We start from the raw sequence: 16,649 nt of genomic DNA, 5'->3' as shown, positions 1-16,649 counted from the left end.
TTAAATTTTGTCATATTTGCTAAATCTTGTAATTCAATAAAAATGTGTTAATGCCTGAGCCTTTCCTTCCATTTCAGCAAGTAACAGGCATTGTTCTCAAGCTGGTGTGTGGTCATCCCTTGAAGGTTTTCCCACACTTGTTACATATGTGTTTAAGCCCTTGATAATATACAGGCTTATTCTAGGTATTTTGAGACTTTACACAACTGGTCGTAGTGTGTGTTGATTTGGAGGTATTACACTGCAGTATGCAATATGCCTTTGTCTTGTACTAGACAATGCTTACTACACTATTTTACCTTAATTTAAATGTTAGTATATACAGATCGATACATATTACAACAGGTTGTTGTATGTGGTCTGCATTTTCACATGTATGTGGGAATGTGTGTGGGTGTATGTGTACATGTTTGCACACATGTATGGAGGTCAGAGTCTGACATCAGTGCCTTCCTAATCACTCTATGCCATAGATACTGAGGTAAGATCTCTCACTTGAACCCAGAGCTAGCTAATTCAGCTACTCTAGCTAGCTGGTTTGCTCTGGGGAGTCCCTGTCTCCACTTCCTGAGTACTGAGATTAGGCAGGCTACTATGCCTGCCCCACATTTACCTGCGTGCCAGGGGTCCAAATTCTGGTCCTCATACTTACACAGAAAAGGCACTAGATTATTTTAATTACTACATACCCAAACTCACTGCCTGAAAACACTATTCTGTTATTATGAAAAATACTACAATAAACACTTTTCTATAGCAACTTAACTCTCACACACACACACACACACACACACACACACACACACACACATATATATATATGTATATTTACCAGGCAATATAAGCTTGATATTCAATAGATTTCTTCCTTTTTTTTTTTTTTTTTTAAAGTCTGGAGGTGGTCTTCACATCTAATTTTGTTTCCAGTTGCAGTTCTGGCTGGGGACTCTAAAGGAACAGGGACCTGGTCTACTTTATCCAGCACAGTACCCAGCACCCTCTGCACCTGCATGGGGCTCGGCATGGAGAAACTACTTAATGCGTATTTGATGAGCAAATGAATGATATTCTACAAGGTGGTCCTGCAGTATTTTCCACTTGGGAAGGTAGGATGGACGGGAGTAGAAAGAGCAACCTCAGGATCAACACTGAGTTAAGTTAACTGCCTGAGTTAAGGACCCACACTGATTATGTAAAACTTGTATTTCAGTTACAAAAGTGTGTGTCTCTGTGCTGTGGATATACATCACTGTAGGCTACTGTCAAAACTGAAAGCCGATGAAGTATACCAAAACGGCTCAGGGCACAGAATCTGAAGCTAGACTGCCAAGATTTAAATTCCAATACTATCAAATCAAGATTTGTGGGTTTTTATTTTTTAATATTTTATTATTGCTATTTGGATAAGGTCTCTTTATGTAGCTCAAGCTGGCTTGGCACTCAAAATTGTTCTGCCTCAGTCCCTCCTCTACTCATGGGATTACAGGCATGCAACATACACAGCTGAACCCTGTATTCTTTCATTTTCCTCATGTGAACAATGGAGGAGGTTTAATGAAATAATGTATTACAGTTTATCAGTGCCTGGAAGACAGTAAGCACTCAATAAAAACTACTCCCTTCTTCCACAATGGCCTTATGTATTATGCATAAGTAAGACATAATGATGTGAATAATAATATAATACAAGTCCATTCAACCAAAAAAGTTACTTACAATTAGTAGAAAAGACTAGAAGTCTTCTATCTTATCAACAGTTACTTTATAATATATAGAAAATGACTTTAAAAAAATGAGATACATCCTGGGGGCTGGAGAGATGGCTCAGTGGTTGAGAACACTAGCTGCTCTTCCAGAGGTCCTGAGTTCAATTGCCAGCATCACATGATAGCTCACAACTGTCTGTAGCTCCTGTTCAGGGGGGTTCATCACCCTCACAACAGACATACATGCAGGCAAGACACCAATGTATATAAAATAAAAAATAAAAAATGTTTTTTTAGATGAGACAATTCTATTATATTTTCTTTTTTAAAAGATTTACAGAGAGAGCTGGAGAGATGGCTCAGTGGTTAAGAGCACTGGCTGATCTTCCAGAGGTCCTGAGTTTGATTCCCAGCAACCGCACATTGGCTCACAACCATCAGTAATGAGATCTGGCGCCATCTTCTGGCCTACAGGCATACATGCAGGCAGAACACTGCATACACAATAAATAAATAAATCTTTAAAAAAAAAAAAAAGATTTACAGAGGGTTGTGATACCCTGTGTGTGTGCTGGGAACCAAACCCAGGTCCTTTGGGAGAGCAGTAAGTGCTCTTAGCTACTGAGCCATCGTATTAGCCCTAAAGCACTACACTTTAGGTGCTGGAAAGCTAATACCTGAAAGCAATGGAAGACAGACTTTGAATCCTGCAGGCTTGTGGCTGCACTCCTCAGGCAGAAGCATGTCACCAGAGCCCAGATATATGCATGTGACTAGTGGGAAACACTATAAACAAAATGGGAATACGAGGAAGGGAGTGGTGAAGCGTCCTGAATGAGGTGAGACTGCTGACCCTCAGAGACTCTGGTTTTATTTCCCAAAGCCTGATTCATCATGGGAGGGAGGGGCAGAAATGCACTGTGGTGAGTCCACCACCAATACTGTCTCAAACGCACTCATTTCTCCTTTCTTGACATAAAACTTATCTTCCCAGTCTAATGAAATGGTCCAGAAAACTTGGTTGTTTTTGTTTGGCTGGTTTTAGGGTGTTTTGTTTGTTTGTTTTGGTCATTTATTTACTGTTGTTGTTGTTGTTTTGTGTTTTTTTGTTTTTGTTTTTGTTTTTTTTTTTTTTTTTTGAGAGGGGGTCTCCTCTTCTTATCTACACAGTCCTGACTGTCCTGGAGCTCACTATCTAGACAGACCAGGCTGGCCTCAAACTCACAGAGAGCCACCTGCCTCTGCCTCCTGAGGGCAGAGATTAAAGGCGTGCACCACTACGCCCAGCCAAAAAAACTTTGTTTTTTAAAAAAGTAGTTTTACCATTTCATCTCATAGGGACACTCACTGGATCAACAAGAAGATGTTAATTATTTTCAGGTTATATTCATTTTATGGATTGACAAACATATATAGGGAAATTATTCAAAAAGAAGAATGTGGGCTGGAGAGATGGTTTAGCAGTTAAGAGCACATACAATTAGTTCCAGCCCCAAGGGATCTGATGCCCTATTCTGGCCTCCACGGACACATTCGCATAAGTGACATGTCCATACTCACAGACACAAAAACATAAACTATTTTAGAAAATTTAGCATTCCAAGCAGCATAGAACAAAGCTCTGTGTTTTATGCCCACTGGAGTTCTAAGATGCCTTTTTTTTATGATGCTGGCCTTCTGCTGCCCAGGAATGCAAACTTTTGAATTTAGTTTTTCTCATTTGGGAGTTAAACTATCAGAAATCCAAACAAGTTTTTTTGTTGTTTTTGTTTTTCTTTGCGGGGGTGGGGTGGGGGGTGGGGGTGGGGTGGGGTGGGGGTGGGGGTGGGGTGGAGGTGGGGGGGTGGGGGGTCTTTCCCTTGAAAGAAAGAAACCACTTCAAGCACTGCAAGCATCTTTCATCTTCTTCAGTCAGATTCAAACACACACATCACCAAGATTTCTCAGAGAGAGGACGTCAAGAGTCCCCCTGGATTCACCAACAATGACAAAATCCAGGTAGCAACCTAGTCAGCCAGATCAGAATCCTAGCAAGTGTCACCACCCCTTCCAAGCTTGTGACATTGAACTTGGGGGGTATGCACTGCTCCAGGCCAGTGTCCTTGGAAATGCTTGGAGAAGGGCATGTGCACACAGACATTCTTTGAGGAGCGCTCCCAATCCTCACTATGGGGAGACAGGGAAGCAGGACTGTAGAAGTAGCTCTCACAAGGGCATCCACTGACCCTCAGGAGAGGGCCACACCTAGCATTCCCTTCATACTGCCCCAGCTGCAAAGATCTGGTCTTTATTTTCTCAATGGATTAGCCATGTGAAGCACCACCCAGGGGGGGCCATCTTGGAAGGGGCTCCAGTTGGGTGCTATCAGCTGCCATTGATCCCCAAAAGCTAGATTAAAGAGTGCTTTGGACGTGGGAGCCCTGGGGTAGATATTAGAGGGCTGTATTGCCATATACATTATCTAGAGTCTCTCCTGCAGGAGATGTATGAATAACTGGCTATGATGACTTTAGCATTGGGTGAATGGATTTCATGGAACAACGATTTCTATAAGGTGAATCCATTTAGTCTTCTTTAGTTTGTTATGGTAAAAAATAGCACAAAAGATATCAAGATGGAGATAAACTATGGACCCAGGCCTTACTGTAACATAAACCATCCTCAAGACAGAGAATGCTGAATAAAGTGAACAAGGAAACAAATGTTTAGCCAATACAATAATATCACCAATCCATAAATCCATAAAGAAGTAAAAATCCAGTACATTAAAAGTAAAAACACGATGAGATGAAAATGGAGTCTAAACATTTTAGTTTACAGCTGTGTTTAGTAGGTTCTGATGGCAAAGATAGCATCTTGGAAAATCAGGCCCACCTTTGAGAAATCATTTTCTCTCCTACTCAAATAGTAGTGACACACCAATAACAGAGACCAGGGTGGGCATACAGCGAGGTCACTGCAATCAATTCTGAATGAATTCCAGCAACACTGAAGCTGTCCTGTCAGAAATGAACACAGGGAGGTGGTACTGCCCAGAGAAGAAGCCTGGCTTCTAATGCTACTGCTTCTTGGGTCACGATGTCAGCTTGGAGCCTTTTTTTGGCAGTGTTGAGGATGAACCCAGGGCCCTGAGTGTGCCAGGCAAATAACCTATCACTGGGCAACACGCCCAGCCAGAGTTGGTCATTTTACTAAATTTGGTTATTATACTGTCCATTAAATAATTTTGAATACTAAAAAAAAATTAAGAATGGAGAACAGATGTTAAGAGTCCTCCCTACCCTTTTCTCTTCTTTAAAAATTATTTTATTTTATGTGTATGGCTATTTTGGCTGTATGTGTATCTATGTACCATCAACATGCCTGGTGCCTGCAAAAGTCAAAAAAGGCTATCAGATCTCGTGGAATTGAAGTTACAGACAGTTGTAAGGTGTAGTGGGTAGTCATCCCAGCCTTGGCCTGCAAGTTCCAACCCCCCACTGAGGCTTCAGTAATGGTCACGCCCACAAGGCAGGGCTGAGGGAGAAAGCTGAAGACCCAGGATTGAGAGGAGAGGGCTCTCTTGGTTCTGGGACCCTGGACGCTGGTAGACCGAGCAGAGTTCTCCAGAGAACACCGCCGAACTGTGCCATACCTTTGCCAGACCCTGCAACCTATCCCTTCATTTGTAAGCTACCCCACAAAATAAACCTCCCTTTGAACTACGTGGAGTGGCCTTAATAATTTCACCAATAGTAAGGGCCATGTGGGCGTTGGGAACTGAAGAGTAGCCAATGCTCCTAACTGCTCAGCCTTCACTCTAGTCCTCACCTGCCCTTTTCAATAGTGTCTCCTCCAACAGAGTTAGACGTTATAAAGCTAAGAATGTGCATGCATCAGGACATTATCATTACACACATTTTTACTATTTCTCAGGGGAAGGGGGGCAAAGGGAGACAGAGGTCTTGACCTAGGATGCACTTGGCCTAGAAGCTGAGCAGCCATCAATATCATATCAAAGAGGAGTTGATGAAAGCCTTGGTGAGCAGGTCTGAATGTCGTTCCTGCTCCTCACACTGCTCTGGACTCTATGTGCCCTCTCGGGAAACAGCACAACCACATACACAGCCACCTAGGCCTGAGTCTGTGCAGAGAGTGAAGTATTTCTTTCTGCAATCCCCAATAACCAACCAGTACACTCACCAAACCCTACTGGATTAAACTCCTAATCATCTAAATGTCTCTCCATTCCTTGCCCTCCCATTCCAACCTGGTCAGCCCTTGGCTTTCTAGTCTATGGTCAGATAATCTTTCTCAACTGTAAATATGACTCTATAGTTGTTTTTTAAAGATTCCTCAGACCAGGCCATCGTCAAGCCAACAGGCAGGTGAAGGCACCTGCCACCAAAGCCTGACCTGAGATTGCTTCAGAGGCCCCACAGAGGAAATAAACTCTGACCTCCACATGTAAGCTGTGGCACATGCACCCAAGCAAAATAAATAAATTAAAAAATGTAAAACAAACAAACAAACTCAAACCAAAAGATTTAAACAATAAAACAAACTGAAATTCATAAAATTAAAGAGGAAAGTGTGGCCCTCAAGAGACATTATATAAGACAGTGAGAAATAACCCTAATTATTGAATGGAGCAGCATATTTGTACAATGAAATATTAGCCAGGAAAACATTCTGACACACGCCATACATGGATTTACCGTGAGAAAAACATGCTAAGTGAAGAAAGGCAAAGGCAAAAGGCCCCACAATGAATGAGTTCTTGAACCGCCTGGCAGAGTCAAATCTGAAGAGCCAGAAAGCAGATTATAGACTGCCAGGGTCCAGGAGGGACGTGACTTAGGGAGTTAGCTGTCACTAGGCTCAGTTTCCTCATGAGAGCCATCAATCGACTGGGGTGGGGACTGCACAACCACTGATTAGTTCACTTTTGAATTATAGCTCAACAAATGGTTTTTTAAATCCCTTCCCTTCCCCTCCTCTTTTCCCTTTTTTCATCCCCCCCCCAACCCCCCATCCTTTTTTGAAACACAGTATTTAACTCAGACTGGCCTCAAATACATAATCCTCCTGCCTCAACCAACCAAGTACCTGGGATTACAGGTGTGTACCATCATGCCCAGCCAAAACCACTATCTTCATGGCTCTGTGTTTTGCTGCAAATTTCCCCCACCTTATCAAAACAGAGGAAAGTTCTCCTAGTACTGGGGCTTTGCTTTCTCTGAACCAAAGGCTGTTGGTTTTAACACCAGTACATAAGTTGCTAGATCTGTTCTGTGCACGATCCTGTTTTGTCTTTCATTTCTTTTCTTTTCATTAGAGACAGGGCTTTGGTTGTCCTAGAATTTACTCTGTAGACCAGGCTGGCCTTGAACTCAGAGATCCCCCTGCCTCTGCTTCCCAAATGCTGGGATTAAAGGCGCAGGGTACCACCACTTGCTGTCTTTCATTTCAAGAAGCAGTGTAAGTCCATGTAAGTATGTGTAATACATACCGTCTGACCTAGCTTTGAACCCTGACTTCAGTAATTAACAAATTAGGCTAATAATTGTTCTCTGCCTTGGTCTGTACAATTGAAAAAAATAGATAGGGACTGAAGAGATGGCTCAGAGGTTAAGAGCACTTGAAGTTCTTCTATAATACCTGAGTTTGGTTCCCAGCACTCACTTTAGGCAGCTCTTAACAGTCTCAATCCAGCTCCAGGGGATCTGACACCTCTTACCTCCATCACACACACACACACACACACACACACACACACACACACACACACAAATTTAAAACAATAAAAATAAATCTTAAGAAAGAAAAAAAATAACGTGGTGTCTACAGTAAAAGCAATAGTTAAATGATCCAGAGTTTTTTTCACTCCGTTGGGACAGAAATCAGGAACAGGCAAGATGCCTGTCAGTGGCTCTGGACTCTCTAGTGTACAGTATGCTCTCAATGTCAGTAGCTCAGGATCTAGCCTCTGTTGGTCAATCCTCAGCAGTCAGAGCTCCTCATTCTTGGGGCCTCTCTGGAACTCTCCCAATGGTAGGGCCACTTGCCCCCTACAGTCTTCCTCTTCATTCCTTGCCTTTCTCAGTTCTCCGTTCTCTACAGTACTTCACTGTCCACAGGTCTCAGCTTTCCTCTGCTCCCAGGAGTCCTTTAGACATTTTCTAGCAGCCCTTGGTGTGATCTGCTCCTGGTGCAACTACCTCAGCCTACTCTACCCAACACAGAACCATGAGTAGTTAATAAAATGACAAAAGCTTCACTGGAGACTGCTGTAGCACAAGAGCACCGTGTGGAAGAGGGAGGTCTTCTGGTCTACCCTCATGAGACAGAACGGGGAGGACTGTGCATACAGTTAGAGAAGGGCAGGGCCAGACCCACATACAGTCACTGGTCTACCAGTCTGTGCAGGAAGGCCTGTATGAAGGCCAGTGTGTAAGTTGTTAGATCTGCTTTAGGTAGAAGTGTTCCTCCCTGACCAAACTGGGACCATCTGCAAAGTGGGTGGAGATAGAAACAGCGGCTTGCACAGCGGCCGTGACAGCGGAGGCTGTTTTTGCAGCTGGAAGAAAGTCTCTCTCGGGGTGGTCAGGATGACGGTCTCCAGGTAACTGCGGAAGTGGCTGCTCCATGGACAGCAGCAGTGATTTCCAGAAGTGGTGGGGAGGTTAGGAGGGGAAGGGGGAAGACACTGAAGTTCACCACAAGTGACAGTAGTCACCAGCTTGTTTGGGTCTCTGCCCAACCTTGAACTGCTGCTTTGCTGAGCTTCGGGACAGTTGCTACTGCACTGGTGACAAGGGAAGCGTTTGACAACTGTCAATCAAGCAGCTGAGCTACTCATTTTTACCAACTCCTGGCAGCTGTGGTCACTTAAGAAGTGTTTGTAACCAATATCCAGCAAAATTAACATTCCTCTCCAGTAAACTTTATCTAGTACTTAATTCATAGCCATTGTCCTTATGGGAAGAAAACAAAAAAGATAGTCTCGAGAGTATCTAGAACACACAAGAACACTAAAATATTAGTTGTTATTAAAATATGATAAACTCTCATCCATCTATTTGACAAAATTAATTAGGTATCTAATATGTGGAGAAACCATAATGCTAGAGTACAAAGCACACAGTAAAGCACAAGAATGACCTGCCCGAGAGTTCTATCAGGAGGAAGAGTATGTGGTGTTTGCTGTTTTTATTGTCACAGCTAGTATGGCTACTAGCTCTTCTGTTTCATTCTACTGACACCAGAGGCAGCCATAGTGCATTCCTATTGACCTAAATCTGGTGGGGATTTTGTTGTTGTTTTGTTTTGTTTTGTTTTGTTTTGTTTTAATGCTATTCTGCTTAGGAATGAATTATGCTAGTATATTTACACTTCTGCTATTTGAAAAAATGGCAGGCTGGAGAGATGGCTCAGCAGTTAAGAGCACTGTCTGTTCTTCCAAAGGTCAATTTCCAGCAACCACATGGTGGCTCACAACCATCTATAATGAGATCTGGTGCCCTCTGCTGGTCTGCAAACATGCATGCAGAGAGAACATTGTATACATAATAAAACAAATCTTTTTTTTAAGAAAGGCTTTAGAAAACCCAGAGATGAAGCTAGAAATTTGAATTTTGCCTTGAGAACTAATAGTCAGCTGCAAAAGTAGGGTTTTATCTAGAAAAGCTGTAGAGAGTAGGTGCTGCCCCCAAACATACACAGGGCAAAGAGGTGGAGGCATCACTGCTCTCACAGATGAGTTCTGAGGTCAAGTTCAAGGAAGCAAATGGTGCTTTGTGTGACCTTACCTCACTAGAGATCGTAACACACCTAAGAAAATAAACCCATCACCAGGAAAGGAGGTTAGAGAAGGAAACTGAGGTAAGGGGTAGCCAAGATCTGTCCCCAGGGAGAAGTAGCACGCGCCAGTGGAACTACATGTAAGCAAAGGAGCAGAGCCCCAAAGAGGATCTGGCTGCCACTGACAAAACCATCCTTCCTTAATCCACCACTTTTCATGGGGCTTTAAGATCAGAGACCTGATGGGGGAACCAGGCACAAATGTCAAATGGCATGTGATGAGGGATGCACAGACATGCTGGCTGTAGTTTAATCATCATGTTGTTTTCCTTTGGGCACGGGTTCCTTCAGTATCATTACTGGAATCCACGGTTGTTAGGCCTCGTTGCTATTCTGCCCTGGGGACACACTGAGCCATAGTCTGTGCTACAGTTTGGACATGGTTTGTCTTCACCCAGACTCATGTTGAAATTATATTTCCAGTGTGGTGGTATTAAGAGGAGTTATGAATAATCTTAACTGTCAACTTGACTAGATTTGGAATCACCATGGAAACACATCTGGCACGTCTATAAAGACGTTTCCAGAAAGGTGTAACTGAAGAGGGAAGCCCCATCCTAAATACAGATGGCACTATCCCCTGGGCCGGGGCCTAGGGCTGAACACAGGCAAAGTAAGATGAGCATCAGCATACATCTTTCTCTGCTTCCGGACTACAGGGTGAGTAGCTACCGCAGGCCCCTGCTGCCATGCTTTCCCTCTAGTGATAGACGGTACCCCCAAACTGTGAACCAAAATAAATCCTTCCTCTCTTAAATGTTTAGTATATGTTTTCACACAGCCATGAGAAAAGTCATGAATACTGGAGGTAAGGCCTTCTGGAGTGAGAAGGAGTGGGTACTACCCTCGTGAGTATACAGCTGCAGTCTCATGGGATCTTTCTTGCTCAGGGGACTGTTATAAAGGAGAGGTGGCAGCTCTGCTCACTCTCTCACCGTGCTTTCTCACATGAGGTAGTTTCTTCCCATACTCTGTGAAGAGGCACACAGAGCCCTCACCAGACACAGTTGCTTCACCTTAAGACTTTCAGCACCCTGAACTAGCAGCTCAAATAACCTTTCTTTTCTGAATGACTGAGTGCCAAGTATCTGTTTAAGCAACAGAAAACAAAGTTTAAGAGGTCTGGGATTTGCTTTTCCAGTGTTGATGTAAAAGACTTATAGATCAGTACTCTGTACACATGGCAGTGCAATATCACAGACCTGGAGTCTTAATACCTATAAAAGGAACCCTGTGTAAGTAGCATTACACCTCATGTATTTTTTTTCCCTTAGACTCTTAACTAAACACTGGCTAGACTCCTACAGTCAGTACATAATAATTCTAGTTGGCAGAAAATCAGTAAATATATGGGCTATGTGAATAACAGTTTAATTATTTTAAAACAGCTTTATTTGAAGTGTGCATTTGTGTGTTGTGCTCCACAGAAAATGTGTATTTTCTATGTCCTCCAAATAGATTATATTTATAAAAGAAACTCTAGATTTTATTGCCTTTTCTTTGGCTAAGCTATACATTTAAATCCAAACAGGGTAGGGTAAAGTTAAAGAAATTTACTCAAGAAATCAGGAAGGAAAACAAATTATAAAAAGTCTTTTACAAAGCTGGGTGACAGTGGCTCAGGCTTTTAAGCCCAGCACTCAGGAGGCAGAGACAGGCGGATCTCTGCGTTTGAGGCCAGCCTGGTCTACAGAGCTAGTCCAGGACAGCCAGGGCTACAGAGAAACTCTCTGTCTTGGGTGGGGTTTGGGGGAAGGTAGGTTACAAGTGGAACTTTTACAATAATCTAAGTAGTTCACTGTGCCACACGTACTCTGTCCTTTTATGTCCATGTAGGTTTGCACACATATCCTGGTATATATCAACTGAGAAAAAATGTCAAAAAGATATACAGCAGATTTCCCTCCAAGTGGTAGGATTAAAGGCAATGCTTGTTTTCTTTTCTATTCTTTTCTGTAGTTTACTAAATCTTCTATAATGAATATAATCACTTGTTTAGAAAAAATAAGCTATTTAAGATATACATTACTTAACATTAATATTTACTGTAATGTTAATCAAAATGTCAGAGACAGATAAGAGAAAGACTGAGGAAAGACTTCAAGAAGGTCCATGGGGAGCTTGAGGTAGCTCAGCATTTTAGAGTACCTGAGAGGGCACAGGTACTATTTCCAGCATCCACATGGCAACTCACAACCATCTGTAACTCCAGTTCTAGGGGATCTGATGCCTTCTTCTGACATCTATGGGTATTAGGCACATGTGTGATGCACATACGTACATACAGACAAAATACTCACACAAATTAAAATAAATCTAAAAAAAAGATTTTAAAGAAATCTGGAAGATTAAATATTTTACAGAATAGGTAATGAATGATCTTCAAACAACAAAAGAGAACATTCTTACTTTACAAGGTGACTTAATGCAAAGCTTCATTTGTCAACATACAATTCAAACGAGCATCTGGCTCATAACCACTAATGCTTCCTTCCATTCCTTCAATAAAATACCTGTGGATTTCCAACACGGACACAACCTACACAACCTCCCACCAAGACCATAAGACATCTGAGTGCAAAACTGGGTTGCAACTGACTGATCCTAAAACAGACAGGCAACAGGCAGAAATCTCCCCAGGAGCTCACAGCATTAACTGCTTTTTGGAACACCAGCAGCCACGAAATAAGGTGGGAATCTTTCCCCCTCTCTCCCCAGCAGCACCCCAAGTCATGGACCCAAAGTTGGAAAGACTGTGAGGTAGATGACTGTCACACAATCACCACCAAAAATCTTGTATCATCACATAACATTCCAGCCAAATTAAAAGAGTAATTTTAAAATGAAAGTCAGGACCACTTATTTCATCTTGGGCTCTCTGTTAAAATAATTTCAGGAAATGATTAACAGATTTGAATGACATAATTTAGTACCAAGTTCTGGCAAGGGCTCAAGGAAGCAAGTACTCTCATGAACTGGTGGGAACAAATTGGCATATTATTTCTGGCGGGCAATCTGGCTAAATGTGATGAAAGTCTTTAAAATGTTTATACTCTTTGACTCACTAAGTCAACGTCTAGGAATTTTTCCTGAAGAAATAATCAGAGTTATAAAAAATTTACTTTTAATATTCCAAGACCAGAAAGAACATAAACAACCAACAATACGCACATGGCAGTAACAGTGGACTGGTGAATATAAAACAGTTACATGATAAATACTAGCTGGCATTTTAAACAACATTTAAAAGAACCAGTGCTGAGAATATGCTCAGAAAGCATTAAATGCATCAAAAAGTCAATCAATGTATACAGGATGGTTCTAAATTTTATTTTCTCCTATTTTTGTGTGATGCTAGGAACCGAATCTAAAGCCTCAAGGATGCTATGAAAGGGTCTACCACCAAGACGCATCCCACCCTGACATTCTTCATAACTACATCACACCATCTGATATAATTCACTATACTTCCATTAAACTTTGAACTACCTGTACAGAAATCTGAGTGTTTTTACTTGGAATCCCCAGTGCCAATCTGTCTAAATTCTAATAGATCTTCAAGCTAGAATGCTGGATTCACAAACACAGTTGGACAATTGATTCTTTTTTTTTTTTTGGCCAGAGCTGAGGACCGAACCCAGGGCCTTGTGCTTGCTAGGCAAGTGCGCTCCCACTGAGCTAAATCCCCAACCCCCAATTGATTCTCTTTGCTCCATGATTTGAAGGTCTTGAAGAGAAATGTCAACAAATACTAGTTGAGAGCCCTCTCCTTACCTTCGCTAGCAGGCTGGAAACGTGTTTAATTTCACCATTTGCCTTTAGCAATTCTTGTCTGAGCTCTGTGCAAGACAGTTGCAATTGATCTTTCTCAGCTCGAGCCGCTTTCAGCATCTCCTGAGCCTCGAAGTTCTCTGCCGTCTGCCCCACGGTACTGCTGGCCTCTACAGCCTTTTGCTTATCAGCCTCCAAATGAGCCTTCAAGGACCCATTCTCCATTTTCAAGCCTTCCAAGGTAACTCGACACTCCTCCAAAGTTTTGGCCATCACACTATTATTACACCGTTCGTGTTCTAGGAACCCATTCAGCTTTTCATTTTCTTCCTTCAGGTGCTTAATCATGTCTATAGCTCCTTGGTTTTCTTCCTCAACCTTCCGTAGGCTACAGGTCAGCTGCTGCTGAATGTTGAGCAGCTTCTCCCTTTCAAAGCGGCTCTTCTCAAGAATATCTGTGCACTTCTGCTCCAGCTCAAGGACTTTTCCTCCTTGGGCGCTAGGCTCCTCGTTCTTCACTCGCTCTTGTAAGAGGTTGATCAGTTTCTCGTTTTCCTGACTCAGCTGCTCTGCCCTCTCTCGGTGCTTGTGGAAGGAGGTCTCTAAAATGGTCTTCTCATCCACCAGCTTCTCGTTCTCGGCTGTCAGCTCCTGCACCATCTGCTGCTGGTCTGATAATTCCTGCAGAGTGGCCTGCAGCTCTTCAGCGGTGCTGTGCTGATTCTCCTCCATCTTCTGGATCTTCTCAGTGAGCGATGCCAAGGACAGCTCACTAGCATTATTTGGGGAGCTCGCCGTAGGGGAGCACTTAGAGCCCTTAAAAGAGTTGCTGGTGGCCGACAGGGGCCGAGATGGGGGGTCTGCAGTGATATGCTCAAAATCTGAGGCATCTGGTGACAGAGAGGCTTTTGTGACATCACTGCTTGATGACCCCGATGTCCGTAATGCGCTTCCATGTGTGTTTCTCCTATACTCATCGGTCTCACTGGACAACTCATTTCCAGCTGGGCTCCCGAAGCTGGACTCGTGGGTTATGGAGGTTGGGCGGCTGCTGTCACCAGTGTGACTTGATGCCCCTTCTGAATTTGGTGACTGCTCAAGGAAAGTCAGTTTCTCCTTCAAGGCCCTGTTTTCCTCCTCTAGGTCAGCAAGCTCTTTCTGAAAGGTCTTGTTCTTCTCCTCCAGGGTTCTTATCAAAGGTTCTGTGTCACCTGCCGGGGCTGACATTCCCTCTGCACTTGGGTCTGATGCACTGGTGTCCTCAGTGCTTAGGGCCCACCTTTCTTTACATTTTTTTAGTTCGCTTCGAAGCCTGTTGATTTCACTGTCTTTGGTTTTGGCTTCTGCCAGAAGTTCCCGAACCTGGGACTCGAGGACAGATTTCTCTGTGCTCTCGTGCTCTTGCTTGGGCTTCGCAGAGGTGGTCCTCAGGTGCTTGGTAGGAGTGGGAGTGCAGGAGGAAGTTGGACTAGAGCCCAACTTCTTTGAGCTGGAGGGACCACGTGGCACAGACCTCTCTCTTGAGATAGTTACTGAGAGTTCCCGTGGAGCTGGAATGCCTGTCCGCTTGGTTGTTGGAACAGCCCCTAGAGGCAAAAGACAAAAAAAAAATTGAAAAAGAAAAAGAAAAGCAAGCATTTTCATAATGCAACTCAAATGTCTTCAAAATATGGCTGTCGTCATTTATCCAATTTCCTCCTCTAGGTAGTCACTCTGTCTTAAGAAGGGTTTCTTATGGGCTTGTGCATCAAGGAAAGCAGATACACAATCTGCTGAGTAATCCAGAACAATCCCAGCTGCTGGTTCAAGGCAGAGACATATAGCTCAATTAAGATCTATGGACACAACCAGGAACCCAAAACTACCACACTAGGCAGGGACTCAGAGCAGAGAACTGCTTAACCCTCAACAGAGATGCTTCTTCCTGCAGTAGTAGATGGTAATCAACACAGAGATCTCCAAATGAACAATGTGCAGAGAGTGAGCAACTTTGGAACAGTCAGCCCTAAACAGGATGTCTTTACCAAACCCCTCCCCTCAAGGCTAAGGGATCTATGTGAAAGAGGAGGTGGAAAGATTTTTAAGAGCCGGAGGTGGTGGATGACTCCAAGGAAATGTTTCCAGATCTAACAGGAATGACAGACATATGAACACACACAGACTGACAGCACACATAAGTTCCACACAAATTCAAACCAGACAAAATCCCAGCACTGAAAAGGAGAAGTGGGCACAAAGTCCCACCCCTAAGAAACTATCTGCAATTGATATCTGCTGGGAAAGGGCAAATTCATTTTCTCCAATACAATGTCATTGGGCATATTAATCACACTCTAGGACAGGCTCCGTGACCATGAACTCCATGTTTTATTTTTTCATGCACTTTTTTTTGTGTTAATGATTTGTTTGTTTGCTTATTTGTTATGATTTCCATATTCATTGTTGTTATTTTGTTTGTTTTTGGAGAGGGACCTGGGAGGAGCTGGGAAGGGGAAAGAATATGACCAAAATACACTGTATGAAAAATATTCTTATATAAAATTTTTCAGAAGATCTATAAATACTAGAAAAAAAGATATTTTTAAAGGGGTGCAGGAGCGGGCTGGTAAATATCACTAGCCATCAGGAGAAAAGTACATGGTGTGGGAACAGCTGGCAACCACGCTGCCATTCTGTGAAGAAGGTGGGACTCTGTCTGTGGTGCAGAAAGAAGGAAACCAAATTCTTAATGGCATATCAACCCTGGAGCTTGGCCTATTGATGATCTTTCAGTTACAGCAGCTGATTTATATATTTCTATAAGTCACTCTGAATTAGGCCCTCTATAACTTGCAGTTTAATATAGCTACACAGATAATATTGTTGGGATTAAAATACAAGTCTATTTACATTTCCCAATGACATATTTTAACTGAGTGCAACTTTGAGGTAGGAAGAAGGGCTGGAGATAGCTGAGTAGTAACACACTTGCTTAGCATGACCAAAGTCCTATATTTCATCCTCAATGAGGAAGTGAAGGCAGGGGAAAGGGAAGATTCTAACAAGGAATTAGAAAACAGAATTGGCACTCGGGAGGCAGAGGTAGGTTGATCTCTGAGTTTGAGGCCAGCCTAGTCTACAAAGTGAGTTCCAGGACAGCCAGGACACCACAGAGAAACCCTGTCTTGAAAAAAAAATCAAAAAGAAAAAGGAATACATCCACTGTAGACTACTGGAAATGGTCGAGAGAAAGCCTGATCTGGCCTAGTCTGGTGATCAGATGGCCAAACACCCTAACAGTTGTGCTGGAACTCTCATCCAATTCCTGATGGAAGTGGATGCAGAGATCCT

The 16,649-nt window shown here is 42.9% G+C and overlaps 1 protein-coding gene across 7 annotated transcripts in view; it reads right to left on the bottom strand.

The window, feature by feature from the left end:
• Specc1 (sperm antigen with calponin homology and coiled-coil domains 1) overlaps window positions 1–16,649 on the bottom strand; it is a 274,206-nt gene that overhangs the window by 104,749 nt on the left and 152,808 nt on the right. For all 7 annotated transcript variants that reach the window (XM_036196411.1, XM_036196418.1, XM_036196412.1 and 4 more), the window contains one exon: window positions 13,323–14,905. In XM_036196411.1, coding sequence (XP_036052304.1) covers window positions 13,323–14,905 — 1,583 coding nt within the window. The remainder of the gene's footprint in view (window positions 1–13,322; window positions 14,906–16,649) is intronic.

Source organism: Onychomys torridus, chromosome 8 (assembly GCF_903995425.1).
Source record: "Onychomys torridus chromosome 8, mOncTor1.1, whole genome shotgun sequence".
NCBI lineage: Eukaryota > Metazoa > Chordata > Mammalia > Rodentia > Cricetidae > Onychomys > Onychomys torridus.
The sequence above is the reverse complement of the archived record's forward strand: the minus strand, read 5'-3'. Positions and strand labels throughout refer to the sequence as shown.